The sequence below is a fragment of the Malaclemys terrapin genome, chromosome 13 (genome assembly GCF_027887155.1).
Source record: "Malaclemys terrapin pileata isolate rMalTer1 chromosome 13, rMalTer1.hap1, whole genome shotgun sequence".
Taxonomy (NCBI): domain Eukaryota; kingdom Metazoa; phylum Chordata; order Testudines; family Emydidae; genus Malaclemys; species Malaclemys terrapin.
Genome location: NC_071517.1, coordinates 41,910,259 through 41,938,042, shown reverse-complemented (window position 1 = coordinate 41,938,042; position 27,784 = coordinate 41,910,259). Strand labels below are relative to the sequence as shown.

Sequence of the window (27,784 nt, the reverse complement as noted above, 5' to 3'; positions counted from 1 at the left end):
CTGGGTGCCGTGAACAGCTGGGGAGTAGGGTGACCAGATGTCCCACTTTTATAGGGTCCCAATGTTTGGGTCTTTTTCTTATATAGGCTCCTATTACCCCCCACCCCCTGTCCCAATTTCTCCCACTTGCTGTCTGGTCACCCTACTGGGGAGAGCGATGGGAGACCCTGGGCAGCGTGGGATGACATCATGTTTTCCTTTCCCCTTTATTCCTTTTTTTTTTTTTTATTACTTGCTGTTTAATAAATTGTAATTCTTCTGAACTCTATGCAATCAGGGAAGCGTCCGGAGTGAAGAGAGCACCCCAGACTGGGGATATCACACCCTGTCCTCCGTCTGAGTGATAGCAACAAGATTGGGGGTGAAGCCCCCTCAGGAATCCTGGGCCCAGCCTTGTCGGGGTTTCAGGGACTAGAGTGGAAGGGGAGTCCTCGAGGTCAGGCAGGCCTATGAGTAAGAGGAGTGGGAGCGAAGACTCAGATCTTTCTGCTATTCAATTCCGTTGGCGTGGTGAATAAGTCAGAAAAGTTCCCCACACTAGTAGGACGGCTCTCCATCTGACCTCTGTGCATATTTATGGGTTTCTCCTAAAGTTCGTTAGGTTTATGGGGGAAGTGTCAGAGCCGGCAGCAGTGAGAGTTGCTGGCCACACTCTGAGGCCACCAAATTTGGTTGTGAGAATCCCTGGGCTAGATGCTCATGATGGGCCCTTCTGACCGTAGAGCTTGTGAGTGGAACAGGAGCCGGACACAGAGATGCTGCAGCGCGGTGGGTTGATCGCTAGGACCCAGGAGCAGCTGGGAGGCGGCTCTCGGGGGAGCGATCGCTGGGCTCAGGCCCGGCAGCAGGAAGTGACTCGCAGCCGCTGCGGGGACTCTGGCTCCAGGCTCCTGGCGAGATCCCCGAGCCCCGGCGGCTGGTGCTGGGAGCCCGGAGCCCGGGCTGCAGCCGGGAGAGGGGAATCTCCAGCAGGGCCCTTCCCGCTGCTCCCCAGGAGCCTCTCCCAGGGCAGAGCCCCCAGCCCGGCCAGGCCTCTTCCCGGCCCGGCCCCTGCCCCAGGGGGCCCCGCTCGGAGGGAAGGTGAGAGAGACCCGCCCCCCGTCACCCCCGGGCTGCAGGGGGAGGAGGATAAAGAGGGGCAGGTGGGGGGAGCGCGATGGGGGCAAGAGGCGTGTGCTGGGGATGCGGGGGGCAGGCTGGGATGGGGGCGCACTGAAGGGAACATGGGGCGATGCGAGGGGATTGTGGGGCTGAGGGGAGCGAGGCTGGAATGGGGGAAGATGTGAGTGTGGGGCACAGCGAGGGAAGGGGGATGTGGGGAGGCTGGCGGAGGAAGCGGGGGAGATGCCAAGGCAGCTTCTCTGCCCCATGGGACCCGAGAGGGGAGGGGCGGAGAGAAGCCCTTCTCCTCCTGGAACTGGTCAAACCGGCTTTGGGAGGGATCAGGGGACAAACCCCTCAGGGCGCAGAAGCTACAAGGCAAAAACATTGATCCCCTCCCTCCCGCAGACACCCTGCTCCCAGTATGTTATTGTCACACACCCGTGCTGGTGGGGTCTGTGTGTCCTGAGTTTTGGGAGCAGCCCGGGGCCCTGGTCTGATTTCCCTGCAGGTTTCAGATCTCAACCATACCGGTGTCAGGCCGGAGTCACTGCGGGCTCTGGCAGGGGGAGTGCAGATGGGCCAATGGGATCAGCCTCTCCCTGCCTGTCCCTGGGAGCTGCCGGGGGAGTCCAGGGCAGCTCATTCTTCAGGTGTTGCCACCAGAGGGCTCCGGCTGTTGCTAAGGGAGAGGGGTTTACACTGCAATGGGGGGCAATCCCCCAAAGTGGCCGTTTTGATTCTGCTCTTTTTCTAGTATTTAGCTCAGAGATGCTGTTACTGGGAGGGTCTGAAGAGCCTGGGGGAAATCGGGGAGTGACATGGACTGAAGCCCCTTCTGTAACCTCCCCCATCGCCCCTCTCGCCCTGACAGGCTGAGGAATCACATCCATGTTTTGCTCCAGATCGTCCCATTGTGCAGGAGACAGGGAAGGGAAATGGCTGTGATGGAGCCAGCTCAGGTAGGGGATTTTCAGGGAGCTGCTGGCCGGGCAGGAGGGAGAAGCAGGGAGGAGAGAGGGTGTGATGAACCTGATGATTTTCTGAGTAGGCCCATTGCTGGTGGGGGAGGGGACATTCCCCCATTTCTCAAACAGTATATAACCCCCTCGGCAGGGCTGGGAACATTTTCCAGGCTTCCAGTGCTGGAGCCTGAATCCACTGGCCCGAGGCTGCTGTGAAATACGAAGGAAAGCTGTTGGGATTCCTGTCCCTGTCCCCGGCTCAGAGCTCTGCTTCCCGTATCAGCCTGTGGCTGGCAGGCATGTGGGAAAAGAGAAGACCCTGCCCTGCTCCGTGTGCTGGGGGGGACAAGGAGCTCTCACCTTCTCCCCACCCCCTGAAGCCTCCTGGCTGCTCTGAGCAGGGTGGGGGTGGGATTCTGCTATTCTGGCTCTCCCACGGCTTCCATTTCTTTATCCTTCCTCCCATATGACTACTGGGATTGTGGCTGGGTCAGCAGGCGCTGAGTGGGGGACTCTTGTTCTATCAGATGCCGGTGACCTTCGAGGAGGTGGCTGTGTATTTCACCCAGGGGCAGGGGGCTCTGCTGGACCCTGCTCAGAGAGCCCTCTACAGGGACGTCATGCAGGAGAACTATGAGACGGTGACCTCGCTGGGTAAGGGATTCCCATTCCCTCGGTTATTGGAAGCCGTGGGGTCTGCGAGTCTTTATTTGGTCATGTTTTTCCCTGGTCAATAAGATTAGAGGCGAGTGGGTTCCCTAATGCATAACTGCCGTGTGAGAGAGACTTGCATCTCTGTGCCCTCTCTAGTGGGACGCGGTGTCAAAACCTAATGGACAAGATAAACCATCCCCACCCCTCCAGCTTTCAAAGGGGCATAAATCCAGCATTGTCCTGTGTGTTGTTTCTCGGCTGCAGAAAAAATCCCTGTTCACCTCCCTCCTTGGGACTAGCTCCAGCCATGGGGAGGGCTCTGGGCTCTGCAGGTTTAGAAAGAGGCAGGGGTTTAAGTGCAGAGTTGTGTGAGAGTCAGCAAGGCCCCCAGAGCATACAGATCCTGGGAATGCCTAGTGAGGGTGTAGTAATAATTCAACTCACCTCCCCAGACAACCTCCTCTGCTCAAGGGGGCTCAGTGACAATTTTCACATCCTCTTGGATTCCACGTTCCTCCATCAGAGCACAGGGACAGGTTCCACTCACGGAATGTCCTTTCTCACAAATACTCCACCAATGCTCCATGCACCCTGATCTGGTCTGATTTCCCCCTCTGCACAGGATTTCCCATTCCCAAACCTGAGCTGATCTCCCTCCTGGAACGAGGGGAAGAGCCGTGGGTGCCCAATCTCCAGGCCTGCGAGGAAAGAGAGATCCCAAGTGGTGCCCACATAGGTGAGGACTGACACAGAAACCATTTGGGGAATGAAGGAAAAAGTTGAGAATACCAAAATATGGTGTGAGAAAGCGCCCTCAGTTCTTCCTCATCTCAACCAGCGCAGAGCTGTAGTCAGCAGATATCACTCTCACCATGCCACCCAAGCCTCTTAGCTACAGGAGTTTCCTTCCCGTTTCTCCTTTCCTGTGAGTATTTGGGTGGGATGTGGAGGCAGAATCCAATTGCTCAGTCTTTGTGTTGGGTTTTCCCTCTGTGCTATTCCTCTTTCTCCCCAGCACAATGACTCCTGTCCGGATTGTCTCTCTCCCAACAGGTGCTGAGCGAGGGAGTGAGAATGAGGAGGGGAATCATATTGAGGAAGTTCCTGAGGAAGTGGAACCACAGGGGACCTTTGTGGGAAGAACTGAAGGGATTTTTTCCCAGTGCTGGGATGAGGGAGAATCCTGGGGAAAATGGCACAGGTCAGAGACGCTTCTGGGAAACCATCCATGGAAAAAAGTGGATGAATCTATTAATGGTTTGGGAGGAGACAAGGATCCCAGAACTCAGCAGACAAATCCCGAGGAAGAGACACCCTGTCACTGCCTGCAGTGTGGGAAAGGATTCATTGTGAGATCACAGCTTGTGACACATCAGACAATCCATACTGGAGAGAAACTCCTTCAATGCTTGGACCGTGGGGAAATCTTCAGTAACCTCTCATATGTTAATAACCATGGGAGAAGCCACACTGGAGAGAAACCCATTCAATGCCTTGAGTGCAGGAAATATTTCAGTTCAAAATCAGCACTAATTTCACATGAGAAAGGCCACACAGGAGAGAGACCCCACAAGTGTTTGGACTGTGGGAAAAGTTTCCTACGAAGGTCAAACCTTGTTAATCATAAGGCAATCCACACAGGAGAGAGACCTCACAAGTGCTTGGACTGTGGGAAAAGTTTCATACAGAGGTCAAACCTTGTTAATCATCAGACAATCCATACAGGAGAGAGACCCCACAAGTGCTTGGACTGTGGGAAAAGTTTCACTTGGAGAGCATCCCTTCTTAATCATCAGGCAATCCATACAGGAGAGAGACCCCATAAGTGCTTGGACTGTGGGAAAAGTTTCACTTGGCGATCATCCCTTGTTAATCATCAGGCAATCCACACTGGAGAGAGACCCCATAAGTGCTTGGACTGTGGTAAAAGTTTCATACGGAGGTCAGACCTTGCTAAACATCAGGTAATCCACACGGGAGAGAGACCCCACAGGTGCTTGGACTGTGGGAAAAGTTTCACTTGGCGATTATCCCTTGTTAATCATCAGGCAATCCACACTGGAGAGAGACCCCATAAGTGCTTGGACTGTGGGAAAAGTTTCATACGGAGGTTAGACCTTGCTAAACATCAGGTAATCCACACAGGAGAGTGATCCTATAAGTGCTTGGACTGTGGAAAAAATTTCACACGGAGATTACACCTCATTAAACATGGGAGAATCCACACAGGATCTAAACTTCTGTATTTCATGGCAAGAAAGGGTAAAGCATTTTGCATGTAATTGATTCAGATTCAACCTTTAGAGAGAGATTTTAAAAGTGTGTCCATCTTAGATAAGCTAGAGTTTGAAATGTAAACATGTATTATTAAAGACTTGGAAGAAGAGGGGTAACTGTAGTGGTCTATGTTTAGCTATATCTTGTTAGAGGTTAACAATTTATCCCAAGGGTTCCTGTATTCTGTTAATTCAGGGATCAATAATTCAGAGATTATACCCATTGCCCCTGCCACCTGCCCAATTCTAGCTCAGTCTCATTGAAATAGCTGGGGTTAGGGGCTGAAGGATGGAGGGAATGTTTATAGCTGAAATCACCAAAATGTGTTTTGCAAGGTTAGTGTTAATCGGATCTGTTCCGCTCTCGTGCTCGGACATTTTCTCTGAGGATCCCGGAGATAGAAATGAGTAGGTGTTACCATCTTGGCTACCAATCCTAAGGGTGACAAAACTAGGAATTCTCAAACTGCAGGGCAGGCCTCCCAAGGGAGGCACAGGAATGTGTCAAGAGAAGTGTGACCTCTGTGCGTTGTTTGGGTTTTTTTTAAAGAGCACTGGCTGTTAGCTCCAGGTGGTTGGGACTTGTGAAGAAGGAGGGATAGCTCAGTGCTTTGAGCATTGGTCTGCTAAACCCAGCGTTGTGAGTTCAATCCTTGAGAGGGCCATTTAGGGAGCTGGGTCAAAAATCTGTCTGTGAGTTGGACTAGATGACTTTCTGAGGTCCCTTCCTACCCTGATATTCTATTCTATAACAGGCCTAGCTGGGAGGTGGGGATAGATGTTCATGCTCTTCACCTGAAGATGGGAGAAGTAAGGGTGTCAATGGGGTGATAAATCTGCTGTGAACAGTGATATTGGTGAATATCACTTTTCACGTGGCCACCCTAACTTCTGTGCTGCTATTGGAGTCCTTCAGAGCTGGGCACCTCACCAGCAACTACTCTGCCGTTAGAGCTGGGTTCCGATATATGTGCTTGTGAGGGTGGGGGAGTAAATGACCAAAGACATAAAGAAGGGATGGGGGCGGAAGGGGGGCTGATGAAACACATTTGAGAACCACTGGTCTACACTATTATGGGCACCACGTTTATAAAATGATAAATCTTCTCCAAAGTATGTCTTGTGAGGTATCATAGGAAAAGTCAGCGTCTGCTGAATATTATTGTCCCTTTGAAATATGTCTATCAGCACTGTCCATGGAGCTCTGAGAGTTTGCTGTATGTTTGTTACATGCTGTGAAGCTGGAAAACGCCCACAGACGCGCTCCTCAGAGACAATGGTACCTGCACACCAGCTAGGTGCTAAGTTGCCATTAATTACTCAGCTGGCCATTCACCAGCTGTGGAGCTGGGAACAGGAGAGTTACACTTCACCGGAAGGATGGCTGGACGCTCACTTAGGCCACAAACTGATTGTCGCCTGCCCCTCGGCTGGGGGGTGAACCTCAAAGAGGAGAGGGGTATAAAAGCACAAGGGAGAATTGCCTCCATTTTTACCTCTCCTCTCCCATCTTTACAGAAGTCAACAATATGCCTTGAAAGGCAACAGGGGCCTTGGACTGGGGAGGACGGACCAAGGCTAGAAGAAAATTCAGCCTGGGTACTAAGAACTGTGAACTGCCTGCAACATCGGGTGGGGTGGGAAATCCTGTTTGTTTTGTATCTTCCTTAGTTTGGTAAAATTTAGGATTTAAAATGCATTTTTATTTTTTTAACCCCTTCTGACCTTTTACATCTTTCTCCCTTGTAATCCCTGAAAACCCTCTTGTTCCAGTTTAGTGTTTTGTCTGGACTGTGTGTTTTCATTGAAATGTTTGGGGGACTTGAGAGAACAAGGCTGTGGCCTAATCAGGCCCCTTTGTGGGGATGACCCACTAATTATTGAGTTTGTCCATCACAGTGAACAGACTGAGCAGTCCAAGATGCACATTCCCGGGGTGCAAGGCTGGGAGTAGAAAACTGGCTGATGTTGCTGTGTCGTTTGGTACATTCCTGAGTGTCTGGCTAGTTGCACTCAGTATAGTGCAGCCAGGAGTGACTTTGAATGCTGGTGGCTGTGTGTGAGCAGAGCGTGGAGGGGTTTGTTGTTCACACAGGAAAGCAGTGTAAAAGATGCCCTGGGATGGAGAATTAAGCAGTTCAACAGTCCAGATTGTACCCTGGGGTATGTCTCACACCAACTGTCTCCTGCGACCTAGCATGGCACTGTTGAGTTTTCATCATCCTGATTGTAGTGTATTAAACTGCTCCGCGTAGGAATGTGCTACTGGTAGCAGTTACTGATACATAATGGATTGTAAGAAACTGCTATTGTAGTAAACTGCTACCTGATGTAGCAAATGCCTACGGGTAGCAGTTTCTTGCACTATATTATATGTGAAATTGCTACATGTAGAAATGTGCTATCTGTAGCAGTTATTTATAGGTATAGATTGTAAGAAACAGCTTTTGTAAAAAGATGTTACTTCCCTCATGGGTCATGTTTTCTAGACCTTAATTTTTTCCCCTCTTCTCTGGAGTCTCTCCAATTTGTCCACATCTTTCCTGAAATGTGGTGCCCAGAACTGGACACAATATGCCAGATGAGGCCTAATCAGCGCAGAGTAGAGCGGATATCCCAGAGTGATGTTCTGTTTTTTGCATAGATCCCTTTCCAGAATATTCGTATTCAGCTTGTGGTCCAGATCCCTTTCCGCAGTGCTCCTTCCTAGGCAGTCGTTTCCCATTTTGTGTGCGTGCAGCTTATCATTCACAAACTTTATAATTGTGCTCTGTATGCCATTAGCTCAATCATTGATTCAGATTTGGAATAGAAACTTATCCAGAACTGATCCCTGGAGAACCCCACTCGTTCTGCCCTTTCAGCCTGACTCAGCCCTTTCAGCCTGTGAATCACTGATAACTACCGTCGGAACTGTTTTCCAACTAGTTTTGCACCCATCTTATTTTAGCTCCATCTAGGTTGCATTTCCATAGTTTGTTTATGAGAAGGTCATGGGAGACAGTATCAAAAGCCTTACTAAAGGCAAGATAGACCAGTCCTACAGATAGCATTTTCACACATACACATGTAAGAAATTGCCGCATCCCCGGCTCCGGCAGCGGCCCTCCCCGGCTGCCCGTCTTTGGCCGCTGCCCTCCCTGGCTCCGGCCGCCCTCCGCGGCTCCAGCCTGGCCCCATGGCTCCAGCCACCCGGCTCCTGCTGTGGTGCGACGCGGCCGGGCTCTGGCAGCGCGGGTCCGGGCGCGGCGACGGCCATGGCCCTCCCCGGCTCCGGCCATGGCCCTCCCCGGCTCCGGCCATGGCCCTCCCCGGCTCCGGCCACCCGGCTCCCACTGCGTCCTCTGGTCCCATGTCCCCAGGCTCCTGGCTCCGTCCGCAGCCAGACTTAGTGCCACCAGCCACTCCAGGCAGCACGGTAAGGAGGCAGGGAGGGGGTGTTGGAGAGAGGGCAGGGGAGTTTGGGGGGTGGTGGGGAGGTGGATAGGGGTTGGGGCAGTCAGAGGACAGGGAACGGGGATTGAATAGGGGCAAGGGTCCCGGGAGGGCAGTCAGGAAGGAGCAGGGGTTGGATGGGGTGGTGGAAGGCAGGGGCAGGGGGTCCAGGGGCAGTCAGGGGACAGAGAGAAGGGGTGGTTGGATGGGGCAGGGGTCCCTGGGGCAAGGGGAGCGTCAAGGAACGCGGGGGGTTGGATGGGGCAGGAGTCCCGGGGGGTGGGCCATGACCCCCTCGTGCGGTGAGGAGGGAACCAGTTGTTACGATTTTGGCAGCTCATCACTGCTTTGACTGCCAGATGCTGGGAGTGGACAATGGGATGGTTCACTGAGTCATTGCCTGGTCTGATCATTCCCTTAGAAGCACCTGGCCTTGGCCACTGTCACAAGACAGGATACTAGATTAGGCGGACTATTGGTCTGACCCACGATGGCAGTTCTAATTTTCTGCAAAAATTACAATAGATTTTTTTTCCAGGGAGAAAGACGTTATAGGAGATAGTATCCTGCCTTTATTGAATATTTGAGAATCAAGATGTATACAATGGCATGCGGAAAAACACTAAGGGCTGGACTGAGAGGCAAAATAACAGTTGCAAAAATGCAATCCCCATTGGTGGATTGACTCAAAACACAGTTTTGACACTAGGCCAGAAATTCAGTCAGCTCTAAAATGAGAAGAAAAAATTAAATCTAAAAATTCAGGGAATTCAGGGAATCCCAGCAGCAGATAAGACAACTTGGCAACTGCTTGGAGACTCTATGCAGTCAGATACAGTGATGAGGGATTCTTTGTTTCTGAGGGGATATGTGTAAAATGTTTCACTGAATTCATTCTCAGGGATTATCTATACTGGCAAGTTAAAGTGCTCTAGCTCGCTGGCTCAGGGATGTGAAAAATCAGCCCCCGGAACGCAGCAAGTTTGAGCGCTTTAAAGCACTAGTGTGGACAGGGTTGGATCCCAGTGCTTGGAGCTAATCCCCTCGTTGAGGTGGATTACCAGGAGCACTGGCACCCGCGGCCAAGGCCGGCTTTGGGAAGTGCGGGGCTCGATTCGACGGGACCCCGGCAGGGATGACTCACCCGGCGGCGCTCCGGGTCTTCCGCGGCACTGAAGGACCCGCCACCGAAGACCTGGTAGTGAACCACCCGATGAGTACATCCCCCGCCCCATCTGACCCCCACCCATGTCCTCCCCCTGACTGCCCCCCTCAGAAACCGCAACCCATCAACCCCCCCCGCTCCTTGTCCCCTGACCACTCCTTCCCAAGACCCCCCACCCTAACTGCCCCCCAGGACCCCACCCCCTATCCAACTCGCCCTGCTCCCTGTCCTGACCCCATCCACCACCACCCCAACAGACCCCCGGAACTCCCACGCCTACCCGAACCCCCCCTTCCGCATCTCCTGACCACCCCCCCAAAACCTCTGCCCGATCCAACCCCCCACCCACTCCCTGTCCCCGGGACTCCCTGTCCCTGCCTTATCCAATTCCCCCCTCCCCACCCCGATCTCTTACAATGCTGCTTACCCACACCGGAGCCGGGCCAGGCCCGGGGCCGCATCACCCGGCCGGAGCCGCGCCACCTGGAGCCGTGCCACCGTGCCGGAGCCGCTCGGCCAGAGCCGGACTGGGCCGCGCCGCGCCTCCGTGGAGCCCTCCTCACGCCCCCCTACCCCAGCTTACCTGCCCTGCTTGTTTCCAGGCTTCCCCCCCAAACATCTGACTAGCAGGAAGCAGAGGCGGAGAAGGGGGGTGGAGTGTTCGGGGGGGAGGGGGAGGTGAGCTGGGGCCGGGGTGGAGAGCTACGGGAGCTTGGGAACTGGCTCCAGCTCACCATTGGGCGCGGGGCCCTCTTAGGCATGGGGCCCAATTGAGGAGAATTGGGCGAATCGGCCTAAAGCTGGCTCTGCCCGTGGCAGCGCTTTGAAATTTGTAGTGTAGACATAGCCACAGTAGGTTAGATCAGACAAAGAGGAGCTGCATTGACTAGGCATTGGGATGCCTGTGCCTTTAAGAACCCAGCTCTGGGAAGCCAATGCTGAGAGGTGCTGTCTGTGAGAAAGGAAAGAAAAAAAGCTGTTTTGCCCCCCACCATTTTTGCAAGCACGGGTGTCTCAATCCCACTGGGGTAACTGTTACCCACTGTGCCCCGCCTGTGCCGGGTTTTGCCCTCTGTCACCCTCTGCCAGCGCCTCACCCCGAGCTTAACTCCTGCTCCTCCCCCCCAGCCCTGATTTTGCCCTTTACCCCTTCTCCTAATGCTGCCTCCAGCTGCTTGACCCCCCTGACGAGTCAATTTCTGCCCCCTGCTCAGACCCTGGGCACCCCCCTGCTCCGATTCGCCCCCTTTGCCCCTTTTTACCCCCTGTAAAAAGCGGTCAGCCGATTTTTACAGTTAATAAGGGCAGGGTGAAGAGCAGTGGCTTCAGCAGAGCATGCTCAATTCGTGTGACCATACAAAAAAAGCCACTTTGCTCAAATAAAAAAGCCTCTCGCACCCCAACAAACAAGTTTGCCAAGCAGTGGTATCTCAGTCCCACTGGGGTAACTGCTGCCCCCTCTGCCCCTGCCTGTGCTGGGTTTTGCCCTCTGACACCCTCTGCCAGCACCTCACTCCTGGTCTTAACTCCAACGCCTCCCCCCCCTTCCTGATTTTCCCTTTAGCCCCTTTTCTACTCAGGGCTGCCCGGGGGGTGGGGGGGGAGTGAGGCACGAGAGTTTTCAGGGGCCCCCACAAGACTTTTTGGCAGGCTTCCCAGGTCTTCGTTAGCATGTCCTTCAGTGCCGCCGAACACGCCCGGAGCAAAGACCGCTTCTTCCGCTCCGGGTCTTAGGCGGCAATTCGGCGGCGAGGGTTCCTTCCGCTCCGGGTCTTCGGCGGCAGTTCGGCGGCGAGGGTTCCTTCCGCTCCGGCTCTTCGGCGGCAGTTCGGCGGCGAGGGTTCCTTCCGCTCCGGCTCTTCGGCGGCAATTCGGCGGCGAGGGTTCCTTCCGCTCCGGCTCTTCGGCGGCAGTTCGGCGGCGAGGGTTCCTTCCGCTCCGGCTCTTCGGCGGCAATTCGGCGGCGAGGGTTCCTTCCGCTCCGGCTCTTCGGCGGCAGTTCGGCGGCGAGGGTTCCTTCCGCTCCGGCTCTTCGGCGGCAGTTCGGCGGCGAGGGTTCCTTCCGCTCCGGCTCTTCGGCGGCAGTTCGGCGGCGAGGGTTCCTTCCGCTCCGGCTCTTCGGCGGCAGTTCGGCGGCGAGGGTTCCTTCCGCTCCGGCTCTTCGGCGGCAATTCGGCGGCGAGGGTTCCTTCCGCTCCGGCTCTTCGGCGGCAGTTCGGCGGCGAGGGTTCCTTCCGCTCCGGCTCTTCGGCGGCAATTCGGCGGCGAGGGTTCCTTCCGCTCCGGTCTTCGGCGGCAGGTCCTTCATCCGCTCCGGGACCCGCTGCCGAAGTGCCCCAAAGACCCAGAGCGGAAGGACCCCCACCGCCGAAGACCCCGGGCCCCCTGAATCTTCTGGGCGGCCCTGTTCCTACTGCTGCCTCCAGCTGCTTGACCCCCCAGACCAGTAAATTTCCACCCCCTGCTCAGACCCTGGTCACCCCCCTGCTCCGATTCGCCCCTTTGCCACTTTTTAACCCCTGTCAAAAGCAAAGCGCGGATTCTTTCGGCTAATAAGGGCAGGGTGAAGGGCAGTGGCTTCAGCAGATGTACTGAGCATGCTCAGTACACCCTAAGTAGCACATTGCTACGGAGAGCGCTTTAATGCACTACACGGGCCTGGGCCCGGCCCCGCTCGGAGGGAAGGTGAGAGACCCGCCCCCCCCCCCCGTCACCCCCGGGCTGCAGGGGGAGGTTTGGCCCCAGGCTGCTCCCAGCGGAGCTGGCTGCGATTCCCGCCCTGGGAGCGGGACGCGGCGTAAGAGGGACAGGGATGTGTGGGGGGAACAGGGATGGGGGGATGGGGGGACGGACAGAAGGTGGGTGATGGGGCTGTGGGAGACAGGCTGGGGGGCAGGGCGATGGGGCGATGCAGGGGGATCAGGCTTCAGGGGGGAATGATGGGGCTGATGGGAACGAGGCTGGAATGGAGGGAAAGGGGGTGTGTGGGGAGGGGAGACCGGGGGGAGACTGTGAGAGCAAGAGGAGACCGGCTGGGGAAGGGAGAACCAGGGGGCAGGGGGCATGGGGGGGGGTGCTGGGGACTATCGCTACAGGGCTCAGAAACTACAAGGCAAATATCCAGATGCCCCCCCCCCCGCCACCTTCCCTGCCGCCCCCATGTGCTAATGACCCACCCATGCTGGTGGGGTCTGTCTCTCCTGAGTGTGGGGGCTGCCCACGGCCCTGGTCTGATGTCCAGGCAGGATTCAGATCTCAGCCACACCGGAGTCAGACCGGAGTCACTGCTGGTTCTGGGCCAATGGGATCAGCCTCTGCCTGCCTGTCCCTGGGGGCTGCAGGGGCAGGACAGGGAGGCTCAGGCATTAGCTGCTGCCACCAAAGGGCTCCGGTTCTGGCCAAGGGGGAGGAGGAGGCGGGCGCGTGTCTCTCCCTGCTCATGTTATTACAGCCCCGGAGTGGAGCTTCCTGGTGGGCCAGATGTTGCTGCCCCCTGGGAGCCCAGACTTAGCCACTGCTTCTTATGCAGCGGGGTCTGTGTGGGGGGGAACCTGCATTCACCCCCCTCTGTGCCCAGCCCTGGGAGGGGAGAGGGAACAGGTTCCAGTGTCTGGAACCAGCCCCTGGGGCAGCCCCAGGCTCTGAGCCTGCAGGTGACTGGGAGAGACCTGGGGGGAAAGGGCTGGGGCTGGGCAGGAAAATGACACTGCACAAAGGGCCCCTTTCAGGGACCAGCTGGTGAGCTTGTACTGGACGGGAAGGGGGTTCCCTGTGTGTCAGTGGGTCCCAGAGCTGCTGCCCTCACAAACTCAGTCAGGATCAAACCCCTCTTAGCAGTGGCAGTGGGTGATCTAGCTAGTAAGTGCACAGGCCCACTACACTGGGGCAGTCACCAAGTCTCCCACGGCGAGGGAAGAAGATAAAAAGGGGGAGCGGAGAGACTGAAAGGGGCAGCAGGAGCAGGAAGCGGGGAGGGAGGTTCCCAGGTCCAGGCCCCTGCACCCTCGGGGCAGACTTGACCCTCTTGGGAACAAGGGGCGGAGCTGAGACAGGAGAAGCCAGTTGCTGACATTGCTGAAGCACCGCACTACTTCAGGAGGGGCGGGAAGGCAGAGAGGGAGTTAGAGGGGCTGACACTACAGTGCCGGGGGAATCCCCCAAAGTGGCTCCTTCGGTTCTGCTCTTTTTCCAGCATTTGGCTCAGAGATGCGGTTACTGGGAGGGTTTAATGTTGCCCCGGTGGGTTCAGTTCTGGCAGGAGGGGCCTGGCCTGGGTGGTAATAAACTAAGTGGGTTTCTTGCCAGCGTGGCAGAGTCCAAAGTGTCTGTCTGCAGGGAGAGAGCCTGGGCGGAATCTGGGTGTGACAGGGACTCAAGCCCCTTCTGTAACCTCTTCCATCGCCCCTCTCGCCCTGACAGGCTGAGGAATCACATCCACATTTCACTCCAGATCGTCCCGTCGTGCAGGAGACAGAGAAGCGAAATGGCTGTGATGGAGCCAGCTCAGGTAGGGGATTGTCAGGGAGTTGCTGGGCAGGGGGAGGGAGAGGCAGGGAGGAACAGGGTGCCATAAACATGCTGAGCAGGCTTATTGGCGGTGGGGAGGGGGGAACATTCCCCCATTTCTCAAATCTGAAACAACCCCCCTGGGAAGGGCTGGAAAAACTGACCAGCTTCCCAGTGCTGAAGCCTGACCCCACTGGCCCAAGGCTGCTGTGAAATACGAAGGGAAGCTGTTGGGATTCCTGTCCCTGTCCCCAGCTCCGAGCTCGCTTCCTGTGGCTGGGAGGTGTGTGGTAAATGAGAAGATGCTGCCCTTCTCCATCTGCTGTGGGGGGGCAAGGAGCTCTCACTTACTCCCATGAAGCCTCCCGGCTGCTCTGAGCAGAGTGCGGGTGGGAATCTGCTTCTCCAGCCCTCCCAGAGCTTCCGAGATTGTTTTCTTATTCTTTCTTCCTTTCCCATGACTGTGGCTGTAGCAGCAGGTGCTGAGTGGGGGACTCTTGTTGTTTCAGATGCCGGTGACCTTCGAGGAGGTGGCTGTGTATTTCACCCAAGCGCAGGGGGCTCTGCTGGACCCCGCTCAGAGAGCCCTCTACAGGGACGTCATGCAGGAGAACTACGAGGCAGTGACCTCGCTGGGTAAGTGATTCCCATCCCCTCAGTTAGTCGAAACCGTGCAGTGCTTTAAGAGGACAGTGTGGTTGCGCGCCAGCACTGGGACAGAGCTGGTAAACCACCTCCATGAGCAAGTTTCAGCGCAGTAACTTGCTACTGTAGACAAGGCCTTAGTAATGTATCTCATAAGTGTGCATCTGTACACACTGTGTGGCTAGTGCTGTCCTGTTGTTAATTTCAGGCATACCAAATACATTCATATTTAGAGATGTTTTCAAGAATTGGGCTTGCTTTAATTGGAGCTCCACGTTTCTTATTCCTTGCTTCAATAATGTACCAAAAATGTTGTGTCACATGTGCCTCTGTAGCCCTCAAAATCTTACCCAAGGGAAAATGTCAGCCTTGTAACGCCTGAATATCAGATCACTTAAAACTCCAGTTCCAGCACCAATTGCCACCTACAATGTATTCTCTTATGCCTCTTTTATTTTGTATAGTCCCATCCCCCCATGGTTGTCGCCAAGCTTGTAATAGAGGTAAGGCATATGGCATACACAGCAGATGTTGTGCACTCATGTTTATTTGAGTTCTTTCCAACCGGATTGTTTGGTCCACAATAGTTGGGGCTTCAATTATTTCTCCCCTTCTATATGGGTGTTCATCTGCCATAATTCTTGGTTCAATCTTATATCCCTGAAAATATCCTCCCTCATTAATTTTCCTAAAGCAACTCAGTCTTATCATTATGGAAGAATCCACCATCATATCACATTCCCATAATTTGAGAGCCATTGACTCATTCCATCCCGCATGAATATTAGCCAGTTCTTGTTCAGGAGTCATGTCTAAGGTGACTACATCAAATCCCAAACTCCAAACGGTACAATTCAGAGTGCTCACGTTCAGACTATTTTCATCATAACTAAATCTAAACATTAGTCGACCTTCCTCTCTTAGTATGAACAAATATCTCCATTGCTCTTCCAAATTGGTTGTATGTATTTCCATCTCACATTTTTTCCATCTTCCCACCGTATTTTAAATTTTACCTCAAACGGTTTCTCTTCACATATGGTTTTGTTTGGTCCTGTTTTTTCCTATTCTGTCCCACGAGTAGTCAAATGTGTTATCTCCTTTGCTCCATACCTCCATCCTAGAGGTGCTCCCATATGTATATCCACTTACCCCTAAATTCCCCCAAATATTCAAAATATATATTAGTGAGGAAAAAAAGGTGGGGGGAGTGAGTGAGAGCATGTAGGGAGATACTGCACAGTGTTATTGTAACAATGTTTAGAACACTGTTTAAGACAGAGGTGGGCAAACTACGGCCCACGGGACCATCCTGCCCGGCCCCCGAGCTCCTGGCTAGCCCCCGGTCCCTCCCCCGCAGCCTCAGCTCGCTCACTCCGCCGCCGGTGCAATACTCTGGGCGGCGGGGCTGTGAGCTCCTGGGGCAGCGCAGCTGCAGAGCCCGGCCTGACCCGGTGCTCTGTGCTGCGCGGTGGCAGCGGCGGTGTGGCCCGGCTCCAGCCGGGTGGCGCGGCTGTAGCGCTGCCAGCCACCGGTGCTCCAAGCAGCGCGGTAAGGGGGCAGGGAGAAGGGGGGGTTGGATAGAGGGCAGGGGAGTTCGGTGTGGTGGTCAGGGGGCAGGGGTGTGGATAGGGGGCGGGGTGGTCGGGGGAGAAACAAGGGGTTGAATGGGGGCAGGGGTCCCAGGGGGGCAGTCAGGAAGGAGGGGGGGTTGGATGGGGTAGCAGGGGGCAGTCAGGGGCAGGGGTTCCGGGGGCAGTCGGGACAGGGAGAAGGGGTGGTTGGATGGGGCAGGGGTCCCAGAGGGGCCGTTAGGGAACGGGGGGCTTGGATGGGGCAGGAGTCCTGGGGGGGGGGGCAGATAGGAGGTGAGGGCCAAGCCATGACACGCTCCCCTAACCGGCCCTCCATTCAATTTACGAAACCCAATACGGCCCCTGGTTTAAGAAGAGAAGTAAAGGGGTGGAGGAGGAGGCAGCCAAGTGGACTAAAGTTAAGCCCCTTCTGTGTTAGAAAAGCAGATGATTGTATTTGGGACATGCCCTGGGATGCAGTGGAACCCGATGTAACAATTGACACTTCAGAAAATATGTTTGAGAAATATGTACAGCTATGCAGGCCTAATGCAAGTAAAAAGCAAAGGGCTGTAGTGTGGCAGTTGTGGCAGGCTGCAAAGAAGGCAATTGCATGTAAGGGGGAAATCTCTGCGGTGATACAGACATTACAAGAGAATTCTAAAACTCGCCAAGAACATTTGGAGCGGGAAGTGAGGCCGCACAGCTAATGCAAACTCAAATAGAACAAATGGGGAAACAAAATAGGGAATTGGAAAAGAAAATGGTGGATTGGGAAAAGATTCAGGCCGACAAAGATAAATTGGAAAATCAAGTGGTAGGGATGAAACAGTTAATTTGAGAACCGACTGAGGAAGAGGAGACTGCAAGCGCTTCTCACAGTTGGTGCCCGAAAACCATAGCAACCTGGAGGAATCAGGTGAGAATGAGGGAACTGCAAGTGGCGTCTGTATGTCAAACAGAGAATGGAGATTTGGATTTGGATTTTAATGGAGATATCCAGTATGGAGAGGATTTGGGGGACCAACGTGGGTGTCAAGAGAAAAGGAACTTACCGTATATACTCGTTCATAAGCCGAATTTTTTTAGTAAAAAAGGGAAGCACCAGAGACGGGGGGTCGGCTTATGAATGAGTATAGAGAGGGGGAGGTGGGACACAGCCCCTCCCCCGACAGAGACAGCAAGGAGAGGCAGCAGAGCCAGAAGGGAAGAGGCGGGGCCAGAGTCTCTCTGCTTCTGGCCACGCCTCTCTCCCCCCAACCTCTGAAGCAGCTCCAGCCAGGCCAGAGACATCCTCCCCTGGCCCTCTCCAGATAAGGTAGGAAGGGATGGGATGGGGAGAGTGTGGGAGTCCCAGGCTAGGGGTGGGGTCATGTAGGGGGTGGTCATAGGGGTTTCTCCGCTGACCTCCAGCTTCTCCTCCCCCCCCAAATTTCCCCACCAGTTGCTGTCCCGGCCCGTCAGGGTAAGCAGCTGGCGTGCCGGGACACTTTGGTTACTTAGGTTTACCTTCATGCCTGCGGATGCTTGAGGTAAACAAACCATCTCGGCCCGCCGGTGGTGTTGTTAGAGGCTACCGGTGTGGTGCTTCTGCTTTCTCCTGTTGATATCACTCGGCTGCGTGCGTGTGTTCCCTCTGTGTGCTGCCCCAGCTCTGCGCAGATAGCTGACACAGCAGACCCGACGAGAATCCCCAATAACCACAGAGTCTACTAAGATACAAAGGCACCTCGGCCAGGTTTATTGCGATCTCGGACACAATTGCAGTTCCCCGTAGATTACTTAGTCTACCGGGCATACTACTAATAGATGCCTCTTGGCAAGGACCCGGCTCAGTGGCGGGACTTTCCACTGCCCCCGTGGCCGGACAAAGACACCACCCCAGGGACACATTCTTATACACCAGTACAAACAAGTTACACATCACTCCTGACGTATTGAGGTGCAACCCCTCTACGTAGCAAGGTACAACCCCTCTATGCAGTAAGGGGCCGCCTTGCACCTTGTACCTGTTGGTTCGATCAAAACATCTCTATCCATCATTTTACCCTTTTGCCCCTGTCATTGGGATGGGTCGGTCTGTTCCATGTTATCTGTGGAATGTTCCCGTATGGTATGTCTTGGTACCATGTTTATACTATAACTATGCTAAATGAATATGTATTTCTGCAACATCAGCCCTTTCCTTGCCAACTTCTGTGAGCAGGGCCTGCCTTTTGCTCACAGCTTAACTTTGCTTTCTATGCTAGCAAAGCCTTGACCATTACTTTAGTTTGGTTCAGGCCTCATACTGGGCCTTCATTAGGCCTTTACTATGTTGCCTTCACTTACTACAGGTGGCTTATCCTGATGGCCCGGGAGCCAAAGTTTGCTCACCCCTGAATTATAGGGTCGGCTTATGAATGGGTCATAAAAATTTTCTGTTTTGACTTATCCATCTTGGGGGGGATCGGCTTATAAACGAACCAGCTTATGATCAAGTATATACGGTAATTGGCCTTGAGATGGGTTTTATCCTAAACTGAGGGAAGAAATAAAAAATTGGCCGGGAGAGCCTAAGCCAGTAAAGTCTGTAGCAGTGTTAGAACGGAGATCAACTATTAACGATGCAGCGGGAGAAATACAGTCAGAACAGACATGAATAATTCCGGCGAGTTCGTCAGATTTACAGTTGAGGGCGAAGTCATTAGGCCCAGTGAATATGAAAAATCTAGCTGCATGGCTGGTATAGAGGGCAGAATTAGGAAGAATGGAGAATTTAAATATGAGCAAATGTTATAAATTGATCAGGGCAGCTGCCACTGGAGAGAGTAGACAAGGAGTAGATTGAGCGAAAAATGCTTTGGAAAGGCAGCCAGAAGCATGCTGGCTGGTGCCGCGATTTATTGTGCTGTTAGGGAAAGAGAGAGGTCAAAGACCCTTGAAGGAATTATCCAGTGCAGATTACGTGAAGCCTGGGGATTCGCCCAGGGATTCCTGTTAAAGAGAATAACATTGGGGTTATTGGCTGGAGAAATGCAACCGGTGACTAACTCCACGGCAGAGATTGCCGGACATATCACAGCGGATTCTTTGATGGCCATTGATTTGAATCAGAGAGAATTTTGGAATGATGTGTTTGAAGGATTGGACAGGAGTTTAGTAGCAATGTCTACTAATTTGGTGAACCAAGCAGCCCAGGATGAGGGGTTAACTGTTATGGATTCACTGGATAACGTGCCAACGAATGATGAAAGGGGGAAGCCAGGTAGAAGGATTGAAACCCAGAGTAGCTTTTGTTGAAGCAATAACATTCAGATGAGAATGCTTATAGATCAGGACACCGTGAGAGAGGAAGGGGCCGTGGTAGAGGAGAAGACGCACCACCACAAGGAGGTAGAAGGTGGAATAATCAAAATGAGCCCCAGAAGGGAGGAGATGTGATTTGAAATATTGCTTGGAGGTATTTGAAATTGAGGGGAGTAAATATGGATAAGCGGAATGGGAGATGTGCTGATGAATTGATTAAAGCAATGCAAAGGATGGAAGAAGAAATGTCTAAGGAGCAGAAAAGAGTTGCAGCTGTGCAAGCTGAGGATTCCTAGAAACCTATTTTATGGGGAAGCCCTGATGACAAGTTGCTCCCACTGGAAATGGGTCCCCAGGAGTGAGCGATGGTAATGAGATGAAGATAGGACTCGAATGGGAGACCTAGAACAACAGTCATTGTGGGAGACAATGGACCCAAAAATGCCCTATTGGATAGTGGGGCTGGTGTAAATATTGTAAATAGAAATTGTGATTTGACTCGATATGTGTCTGAGATCATTACAGCAGCCTCCTTTGCTGGGGAAGGACTGGCAGGAAAGATGCATCGTTCAGTAGAAATAACTATTATACCCAGAGGGAGAATAGGAGGTTTTTGTTGTAAAGAACAAATGCTTCAGATAAATCAGGCGACTTAGCCAATGATATTAGAAACTCCTTGTTTGGAGAGGAATCGATTGGTTTTGGATTTAACTCACGGAGTTCTGTGGCGTGTGCCCGACTGGACAGTAGACGCTCTGACAGCAGGACACATGCCAAGAATATGTGCTGCAGAAGCAGTGGAGGAGATTACACTGAATCCACGAGATGTGTGGGTAAAAGAGTTTCCCAATGTATGGACCAAGAATAAAGCAGAATGTGGTAAAATCAAAGCGTGTGTTAAAAACGCAGGGGATGATGTACTACCACAGAGACAATATAAATATCCCCTGCAGGCAGAGGCAGGAATTGAGAAAATAGTTGAATCACTGGAACAACAGGGAGTGATTGGAAAGGGGAATTCCACACACAGTTGCCCAATTTGGCTGGTAGTAAAAAGCTTCAGGAGATTAGAGATTGACCGTGGATATTAGACAAATTAATAAAGCTACCCCTGCCATGGCACCAATAGTAGCAGATTTGCTTCAAGTCATGACAAGAATATAGGGGGCCTCTAAATGGTTCTCTGTCATAGATTTGGCAAATTGTTTTTTCGCCATCCCGATTCTTGGGCCTGCTTTATGTTTACCTTCACGGGACAACGGTACTTATTCAAAAGAATTCCCCAGGGCCTGCGCTGTGCTCCAGCTATTGCACACCAACATGTGGTGCAGATGCTGGATTAATTCTCCAAAGGGGATCGGGAGAATGTCACCTCATACGTAGATGACATATTAGTTGGGGAGAGACTGAGGAGGTGCTGACTGGGTGGACTAAAAGTGTGTTGAGACTTATTCAGGGAACGGGTTTAAGGCTATTTGAGAGAAAGCCCAATTAGTGCAAAAGAGGGTGAATTATTTGGGGGTGACCCTAAGGGAGCAGGGAATTCAGGTAGATCAACAAAAGGTGACATCATTGCTGAAATTACCCAGACCAGAGAATTCTCGTGCATTGAGAGTAATGTTAGAAGGGTTTAACTATTTAAGGAAGCACATTTGGAATTTCACCATTATAACTAGACCCTTGTGGTGTTTATTGAAAAAGAAAGTAGAATGGGAGTGGGGGCCTGAACAAGAAAAAGCTTTTTGTGACTTAAAACAGGCTTTGGTACAAGCCCCAGCATTGAAATTCCCTGAGATGAACAAGCCGTAGGTGGCCAGCAACCCAACAGGGATTAGCATCAGTGTTGATGCAGGAAACTGATAAGGGAAAGTTAATAGCAGTGGTGCACCCGTCTAGAAGATTAACCCCTATGGAGCCGCAGTTTGGAATTTGTGAAAGAGAATATTTAGCTGCTGTGTGGGCCATTGAAGCTTTTGCTTTGACTACTGGCACAGCCCCTGTTGTAATACAGATACCTCACTCTCCCCTGACGTACATCTGATCAGGAAAACTGCAGGAGAAAGGAGTTCCCAATACCAGAATGGCCCAACGGGCTTTGATGTTAACTAGCAGAGATGTTACCTATGAGAATAACAAACAAGCAGTGTTGTTACCATATGTCCTCCTGACAGAAGGAGAAGAGCATGAATGCCCACTTCCAGAAACTGAACCAAAGTTAATAGAAGAAGCACCTCAGTAGATGAAGTGTTAGGCCTTGGAGAAAAAGAGGTTTGGTTCACAGATGGTCGTTCGTACCATGAAAGGCGTAAGCAATCTATGGGTTATGCTGCTGTGCGAGCTAATGGGGAGATGGGCAGGACTTCCGGTCAGGTAGCAGAGCTCAGAGCTCTTAGGCCATGTCTACACTGGCGTGTTACAGCGCAGTAACTTGCTCGCTCGGGTGTGAAAAATCACCCTTCCCCAAGTGCAGCACATTTGCGCCCTGTAACGCACCAGTGTAGACAGGCTCCCAGCGCTCGGAGCAATTCCCCTTGTCTTTGAGGTTTTTAGTGTAGACTTAGCCTTTGTGATCTGCTTAAACAGAAAAAATAATGTGGCACTTTGCCTTTATGTCTATATGGATTCAGACTTTGTGGTACAGGGCCTGTTACACTGGATTTGGATTTGGAAAAAGAACCATTGGGAAACAGCTGAGGGGGAAAATTTGGCCCAAAAGGAAAATTGGAAATGTATCTCTGATTGATTGAAAGAACACCTGGGAAAATTAAAGGTAAGACATACTAAAAGTCATCCAAAGGGAGAAGGGGATGAAATATATCAAAAGATAAAGTGGCTGCTTTAGCTAAATTAGCAAATAAAGGAACCTTTGGGGGTTATGATAATTACTAGAGCTCACGCCATGAAACAGGAGGCTGAACCTAAAGATGGGGAACCTGGAGTATGAAAGGGGGTTATTCAGTGAATAAGAAAACAGGAGAGGTAAAGTGAGTACCTGATAAACTTCAAAGAGAAGAGATCATTAACCTGTGTCACTCTATGGCCCACCGAGGAATAGAAAATACTCTCTTTAAGGTAAAAACAGATTGGAATATGGTCTAAGGTGCAAGAGGATGTAGAAAATTTGGTTAAAATTTGCATAAGATGTGCAGCAGTTTAAAATAAACCACTGAATTTGGGACCCATGTGGCACCAAAGAGCTGTGGAGTAGAATACAGGTTGATTATATTAAGACCCAAAGGGGGCATCAGTATTTATTAGTGATAGTAAAAAGAATGAGTACTTGTGGCCCCTTAGTCCTATAACATATTAAATGGATATATGGGTTATATATATACATATCCCAACATACCCTGCGTCTCCCAAGGGGGCTCAGTGACCCTGTTCCCATCTTCTGGAATTTGCCCTTTGTAACAAATACACTCTCAATACTCCATGCATCCTGATCTGGTCTGATTTCACCCCGTGTATAGGATTTCCCATTCCCAAACCTGAGCTGATCGCACAGCTGGAACGAGGGGAAGAGCCGTGGGTGCCCGATCTCCAGGTCTGCGAGGAAACAGAGGTCCTGAGATGCACCCGCACAGGTGAGAATGGACACAGAAACCATCTGGGGAATGAAGGAAAAAGTTGAGAATCCCCAAAATATGGTGTAAGAGCCCACAGTTCTTCCTCATGTCAACAAAGAGAGGGCTGCAGTCAGCAGATATCGCTCACTGTTTTCCACCCGTCCTGTTAGCTGCAGGAGTTTCCTTCACAGCTTTCTTCCCTGTGAGTGTTTGGGTGGGATCTGGAAGCAGAATCCAATTGCTGATTCTTCGCAACTTTTGTGTGGTGGGTTTTTCCTCTGTGCTATTCCTCTTTCTCCCCAGCACAATGACTCCTGTCTGGATTGTCTCTCTCTCCCAGCAGGTGCTGAGAGAGTCAGTGAGAAGGAGAAAGGGAATCATCATGAGGAAGTTCCTGGGGATGTGGAACCACAGCGCACATTTATGGGAAGAGCTGAAGGGAATTTTTCCCAGTGCTGGGAACAGGGAGAAGCCTGTGGAAATTGGCAGAGGTCAGAGAGGCTGATGGGAAACCACCCAGGGAAGAAAGTGGATGAATCTATTAACTGTGGGGGAGGAGACAATGATCCCACAGCCCAGCGGACAAATCCCAAGCAAGAGAAACCCTACCACTGCCTCCAGTGTGGGAAAGGATTCATTGTGAGACCACACCGTGTTACAAATCAGACAATCCATACTGGAGAGAAACCCCTTCAATACGTGGCCCCTGGAAAAATCTTCAATATCTGCTCAGACTTTAATAACCATGGAAAAAGCCACATGGGAGATAAATCCTATCAATGCCTCGAGTGCGGGAACTGTTTGAATTCAGCACTAATTACACATCAGATAAACCACACAGGAGAGAGATCCCTTAAGTGCTTAGACTGTGGAAAAAGTTTCATACGCAGGTCAGACCTTGTTAATCATCAGGCAATCCACACAGGAAACAGACCCCATAAGTGCTTAGACTGTGGAAAGAGTTTCACGCAGCGATCATATCTTGTAATACATCAGAGGATCCACACAGGAGAGAGACCCCATAAGTGCTTAGACTGTGGGAAAAGTTACATACAGAGTTCAGACCTTGCTAAACATCAGGCAGTCCACACTGGAGAGAGACCCCATAAGTGCTTAGACTGTGGGAAAAGTTACATATGGAGGTCAGAGCTTGTTAGACATCAGGCAATCCACACAGGAGAGAGACCCCATAAGTGCTTAGACTGTGGAAAGAGTTTCACACAGCGATCATATCTTTTAACACATCAGAGGATCCATACAGGAGAGAGACCCCATAAGTGCTTGGATTGTGGGAAAAGTTTCATATGGAGGTCAGAGCTTGTTAAACATCAGGCAATCCACACAGGAGAGAGACCCCATAAGTGCTTAGATTGTGGGAAATGTTACACACGGCGATCAGACCTTGTTAGGCATCAGGCATTCCACACAGGAGAGAGACCCCATAAGTGCTTAGACTGTGGAAAAAGCTTCATACGGAGGTCAATCCTTGTTAGACATCAGGCAATCCACACAGGAGAGAAATCCCATGAATGTGTGGACTATGGGAAAGGTTTCATACAGAGGTCAGACCTTGTTACACGTCAGGCAATCCACATAGGAGAGAGACCCCATAAGTGTTTAGACTGTGGAAGAAGTTTCAGAAACACATCAGCCCTTGGTAAACATCAGGCATTCCACACAGGAGAGAGACCCCATAAGTGCTTAGACTGTGGGAAAAGTTATATAAGGAGGTCAGAGCTTGTTAGACATCAGGCAATCCACACAGGAGAGAGACCCCATAAGTGCTTAGACTGTGGAAAGAGTTACACACAGCGATCATATCTTGTAACGCATCAGAGGATCCACACAGGAGAGAGACCCCATAAGTGCTTGGACTGTGGGAAAAGTTTCATATGTAGGTCAGACCTTGTTAAACATCAGGCCACCCACACAGGAGCAAGACCTCATAAGTGCTTACACTGTGGGAAAAGTTACACACGGCGGTCAGACCTTGTTAGACATCAGGCAATCCACACAAGAGAGAAATCCCATAAATATGTGGACTGTGGGAAAAGTTTAATACGGAGGTCAGACCTTCTTAAACATCAGGCAACCCACACAGGAGAGAAATCCCACAAGTGTTTAGTCTGTGGAAAATGTTTCATATGTAGGTCACACCTTGTTAGACATGAGAGAATCCACACAGGAGAGACACCCCACAGGTGATTGGACCGTGGGGAAATTCACGCAGATATCACACCTCATTAAATATGAGAGAATCCACACAGGATTTAAACTTCTCTGACACAGACAGAAAGTGTTAAGGAAATTGCATGTAATTGACCTAGATTCAACCTTTAGAAACATGTTAGAAAATTGTGTCCTCAGATAAACTAGAGCTTCAAGAGGTAAATGTGTATTGTTAAAGACATGGAAGAAGCTGGTAACTGTAGTAGTCTTTGTTTAGTTGTATCTTGTTAGAGGTTAACAATGGAAATAAACAGTTCTTGTCTAGGGCTGTATTCTGTGAATTCAGAGATTAAAAGGGAATATTAACATTTAGATAAAACTTGGTTGTAATAATGTCATTGTTTGTCTCCTGAAAATTTGTGGTAAACTGTCTATGAACTGCTTTATGGAGAATCACCTCATGTTAATCCATGTAATTAATTACCAGTGATGTTTAGGAAATAGGTTACTTCAAAAGCTTGTTGTTCAGCCAAGGACTGTGAGCTGTCGAGACGCTGCAAAAATGATCCGTTCTTCTCTGATCTGCCGAAGCGTTATTCGGGGCGGGAGGGAGGGGGAGTGTGAGTCGGAAGACGGAGATCTCCAGTCCCATCTGGACCGCCCTGACATTGAAATTGGGCATTGGACTAGAATGTGATGAAATGATTCTGTAAAGGACTCTTTGCAATTCTAAAGCATCATCTCTACAGTGAAACTGACCTAAGGACTCTGCCAGTCTGTATGTATAATGATCGTTCAACCAACTCTCTCTCTTTTCTTCTTTTAATAAATCTTAGTTGAGTTAATAAGAATTGGTTGTAAGCGTGTATTTGGGTCAGAACTGAAGTATTCTTTAACTTGGTGGATAATGTATAGGATCCTTTGGGATTGGTGGAACTTTTTAATGTGATGAATAAGAATTTCTGTTAGCCCATTTAAACATCTTGGGGATATCTGGGAGGGAGCCCAAGGCTGGGTTGCTCTAAGGGAGATGTTCTTTTTCCCTCTGTGTAGCAGTAAGGTACTGTAGAAGCTGTTTTGTGGCTGGTTTGGTGAATCTAAGTATTGGAATATCCACCAGTTTTGAGGATTGTCGGCCCCATTCTTTGTAGTTTGCCCTAATTGCGCAATCTCAGGGTGGCCCCCCAGGACCCGGTCACAACTTCATAAATGCCTGGCCTGTGGGGAAAGTTTCATTCAGCCATCGTATCTCCATAGCCCCAGCTGATGGGGGGATGCCCTGCATTTCCCCAGCCCACGGTGTTAGGGGGAAAAATCCCCTGTGGCTCTGCAGTCGCTTCTGCTGGCGGGGAAACACCCCTGCAGCTCGCAAGCTGCCACCAACAGAGGGTGGCAGGGAGTCTGCCAATGGTCCCCAGTTCTTGCAGGCCCACAGCTCCCCACTCTTCCTGGGCACTGGGGAATGCTCCGTGGTTCCCCACTACCCATGGGCCTTGTGGGATCCCTCAGTTCCCCAGTCCCCGTGAGTGCCTGGGACCTCTGGAGTTCCCAAGGGCCTGTGGATGCAGGGGGAATCCTGAGGTGTTGGGGAATTTCCCCGGGGGCAGGGAGGAAATGGCTCCCCAGTCCCCACGAGTGTGTGTGCGGGAATCCCCTGTTGCTCCTGTCAAAGTCAGAACTCAGGACTCACAATTTGCCGGACCACTCTGTTAGTAAAAGCGCTCTGCTAATACACCCAGATAATGTGAGTGCCATGCAAGGCCCAAACTTATTTATACAGATAAAAAGGGCACGAACTTAACAAGATGACAAAGGGAACAGAGCTGATAAGTTTAACTGCGGCTAGACACACATCTTATTTCCTTATTAACTCTTACCGATCTCCTGTTAATGTCCCACCATCAGCTTAAGTGGACTCATTGTTCAATACCTTAATGTTTCTTTTCCTGTCAACTTTATCTCAACATTCCTCATTCCTGCTAAAAGGAACATACAGCATTTCTTTAATCCATTCTACTTTTACACTTCCCCAGGGCTTTGGGGAATTCCCTGCAGCTCCTCAGGCACTGCGGATGGGGGAGGAATCACCCCCAAACCTCTCCAGAGGCAACGGGGTCGGGAATCCCCCTTGGGAATCTGTCCCCAGCTCCCCAGCGCAAGGTGCAGGGAGGAAATCTTTTGAAGCTCCCTATTCCCCATGGGTGTGGGGGAATCCAGTCTCTGTGGGCATTGGGGATCCACCTGCGGCTCTCCTGACCCCACAGACAAGAGTGGGGTGTCTCTTGCGGCTGCCCAGTGTCTGTAGGCCTTGCATTATCCCCTGTGGCTCTGCAGTCTCCGATAAGCAGGAGGAATATCCCGGAGCTCCCCAGTTCCTGCGGGCGGGGGAGAAATCCCCCACACATCCCCAGCCACCAAGTCTGGGGTGGGAAATGCCCCA

The 27,784-nt window shown here is 51.6% G+C and overlaps 1 protein-coding gene and 1 pseudogene across 1 annotated transcript; both read left to right on the top strand.

Annotated features, from left to right (window-relative positions):
• Positions 1-846: 846 nt before the first annotated feature.
• Positions 847-26,195, top strand: LOC128847826 (zinc finger protein 420-like). The gene is made up of 6 exons (XM_054047548.1): positions 847-1,080; positions 14,016-14,103; positions 14,612-14,738; positions 15,212-15,250; positions 23,080-23,193; positions 23,516-26,195. Exons 2-6 carry the CDS (start codon positions 14,080-14,082, stop codon positions 25,378-25,380), a joined length of 2,169 nt encoding a protein of 722 aa, XP_053903523.1. The 5' UTR covers positions 847-1,080; positions 14,016-14,079; the 3' UTR covers positions 25,381-26,195.
• Positions 1,344-5,106, top strand: LOC128847830 (zinc finger protein 501-like; annotated as a pseudogene).
• Positions 26,196-27,784: the final 1,589 nt, after the last annotated feature.

Coding starts and splice junctions, on each gene's coding strand:
- LOC128847826 (XM_054047548.1), top strand. CDS start 14,080: ATGGCTGTGATGGAGCCAGCTCAG. Junction 14,104..14,611: donor CTGTGATGGAGCCAGCTCAG/GTAGGGGATTGT, acceptor TTGTTGTTTCAG/ATGCCGGTGACCTTCGAGGA. Junction 14,739..15,211: donor CGAGGCAGTGACCTCGCTGG/GTAAGTGATTCC, acceptor TATTTTGTATAG/TCCCATCCCCCCATGGTTGT.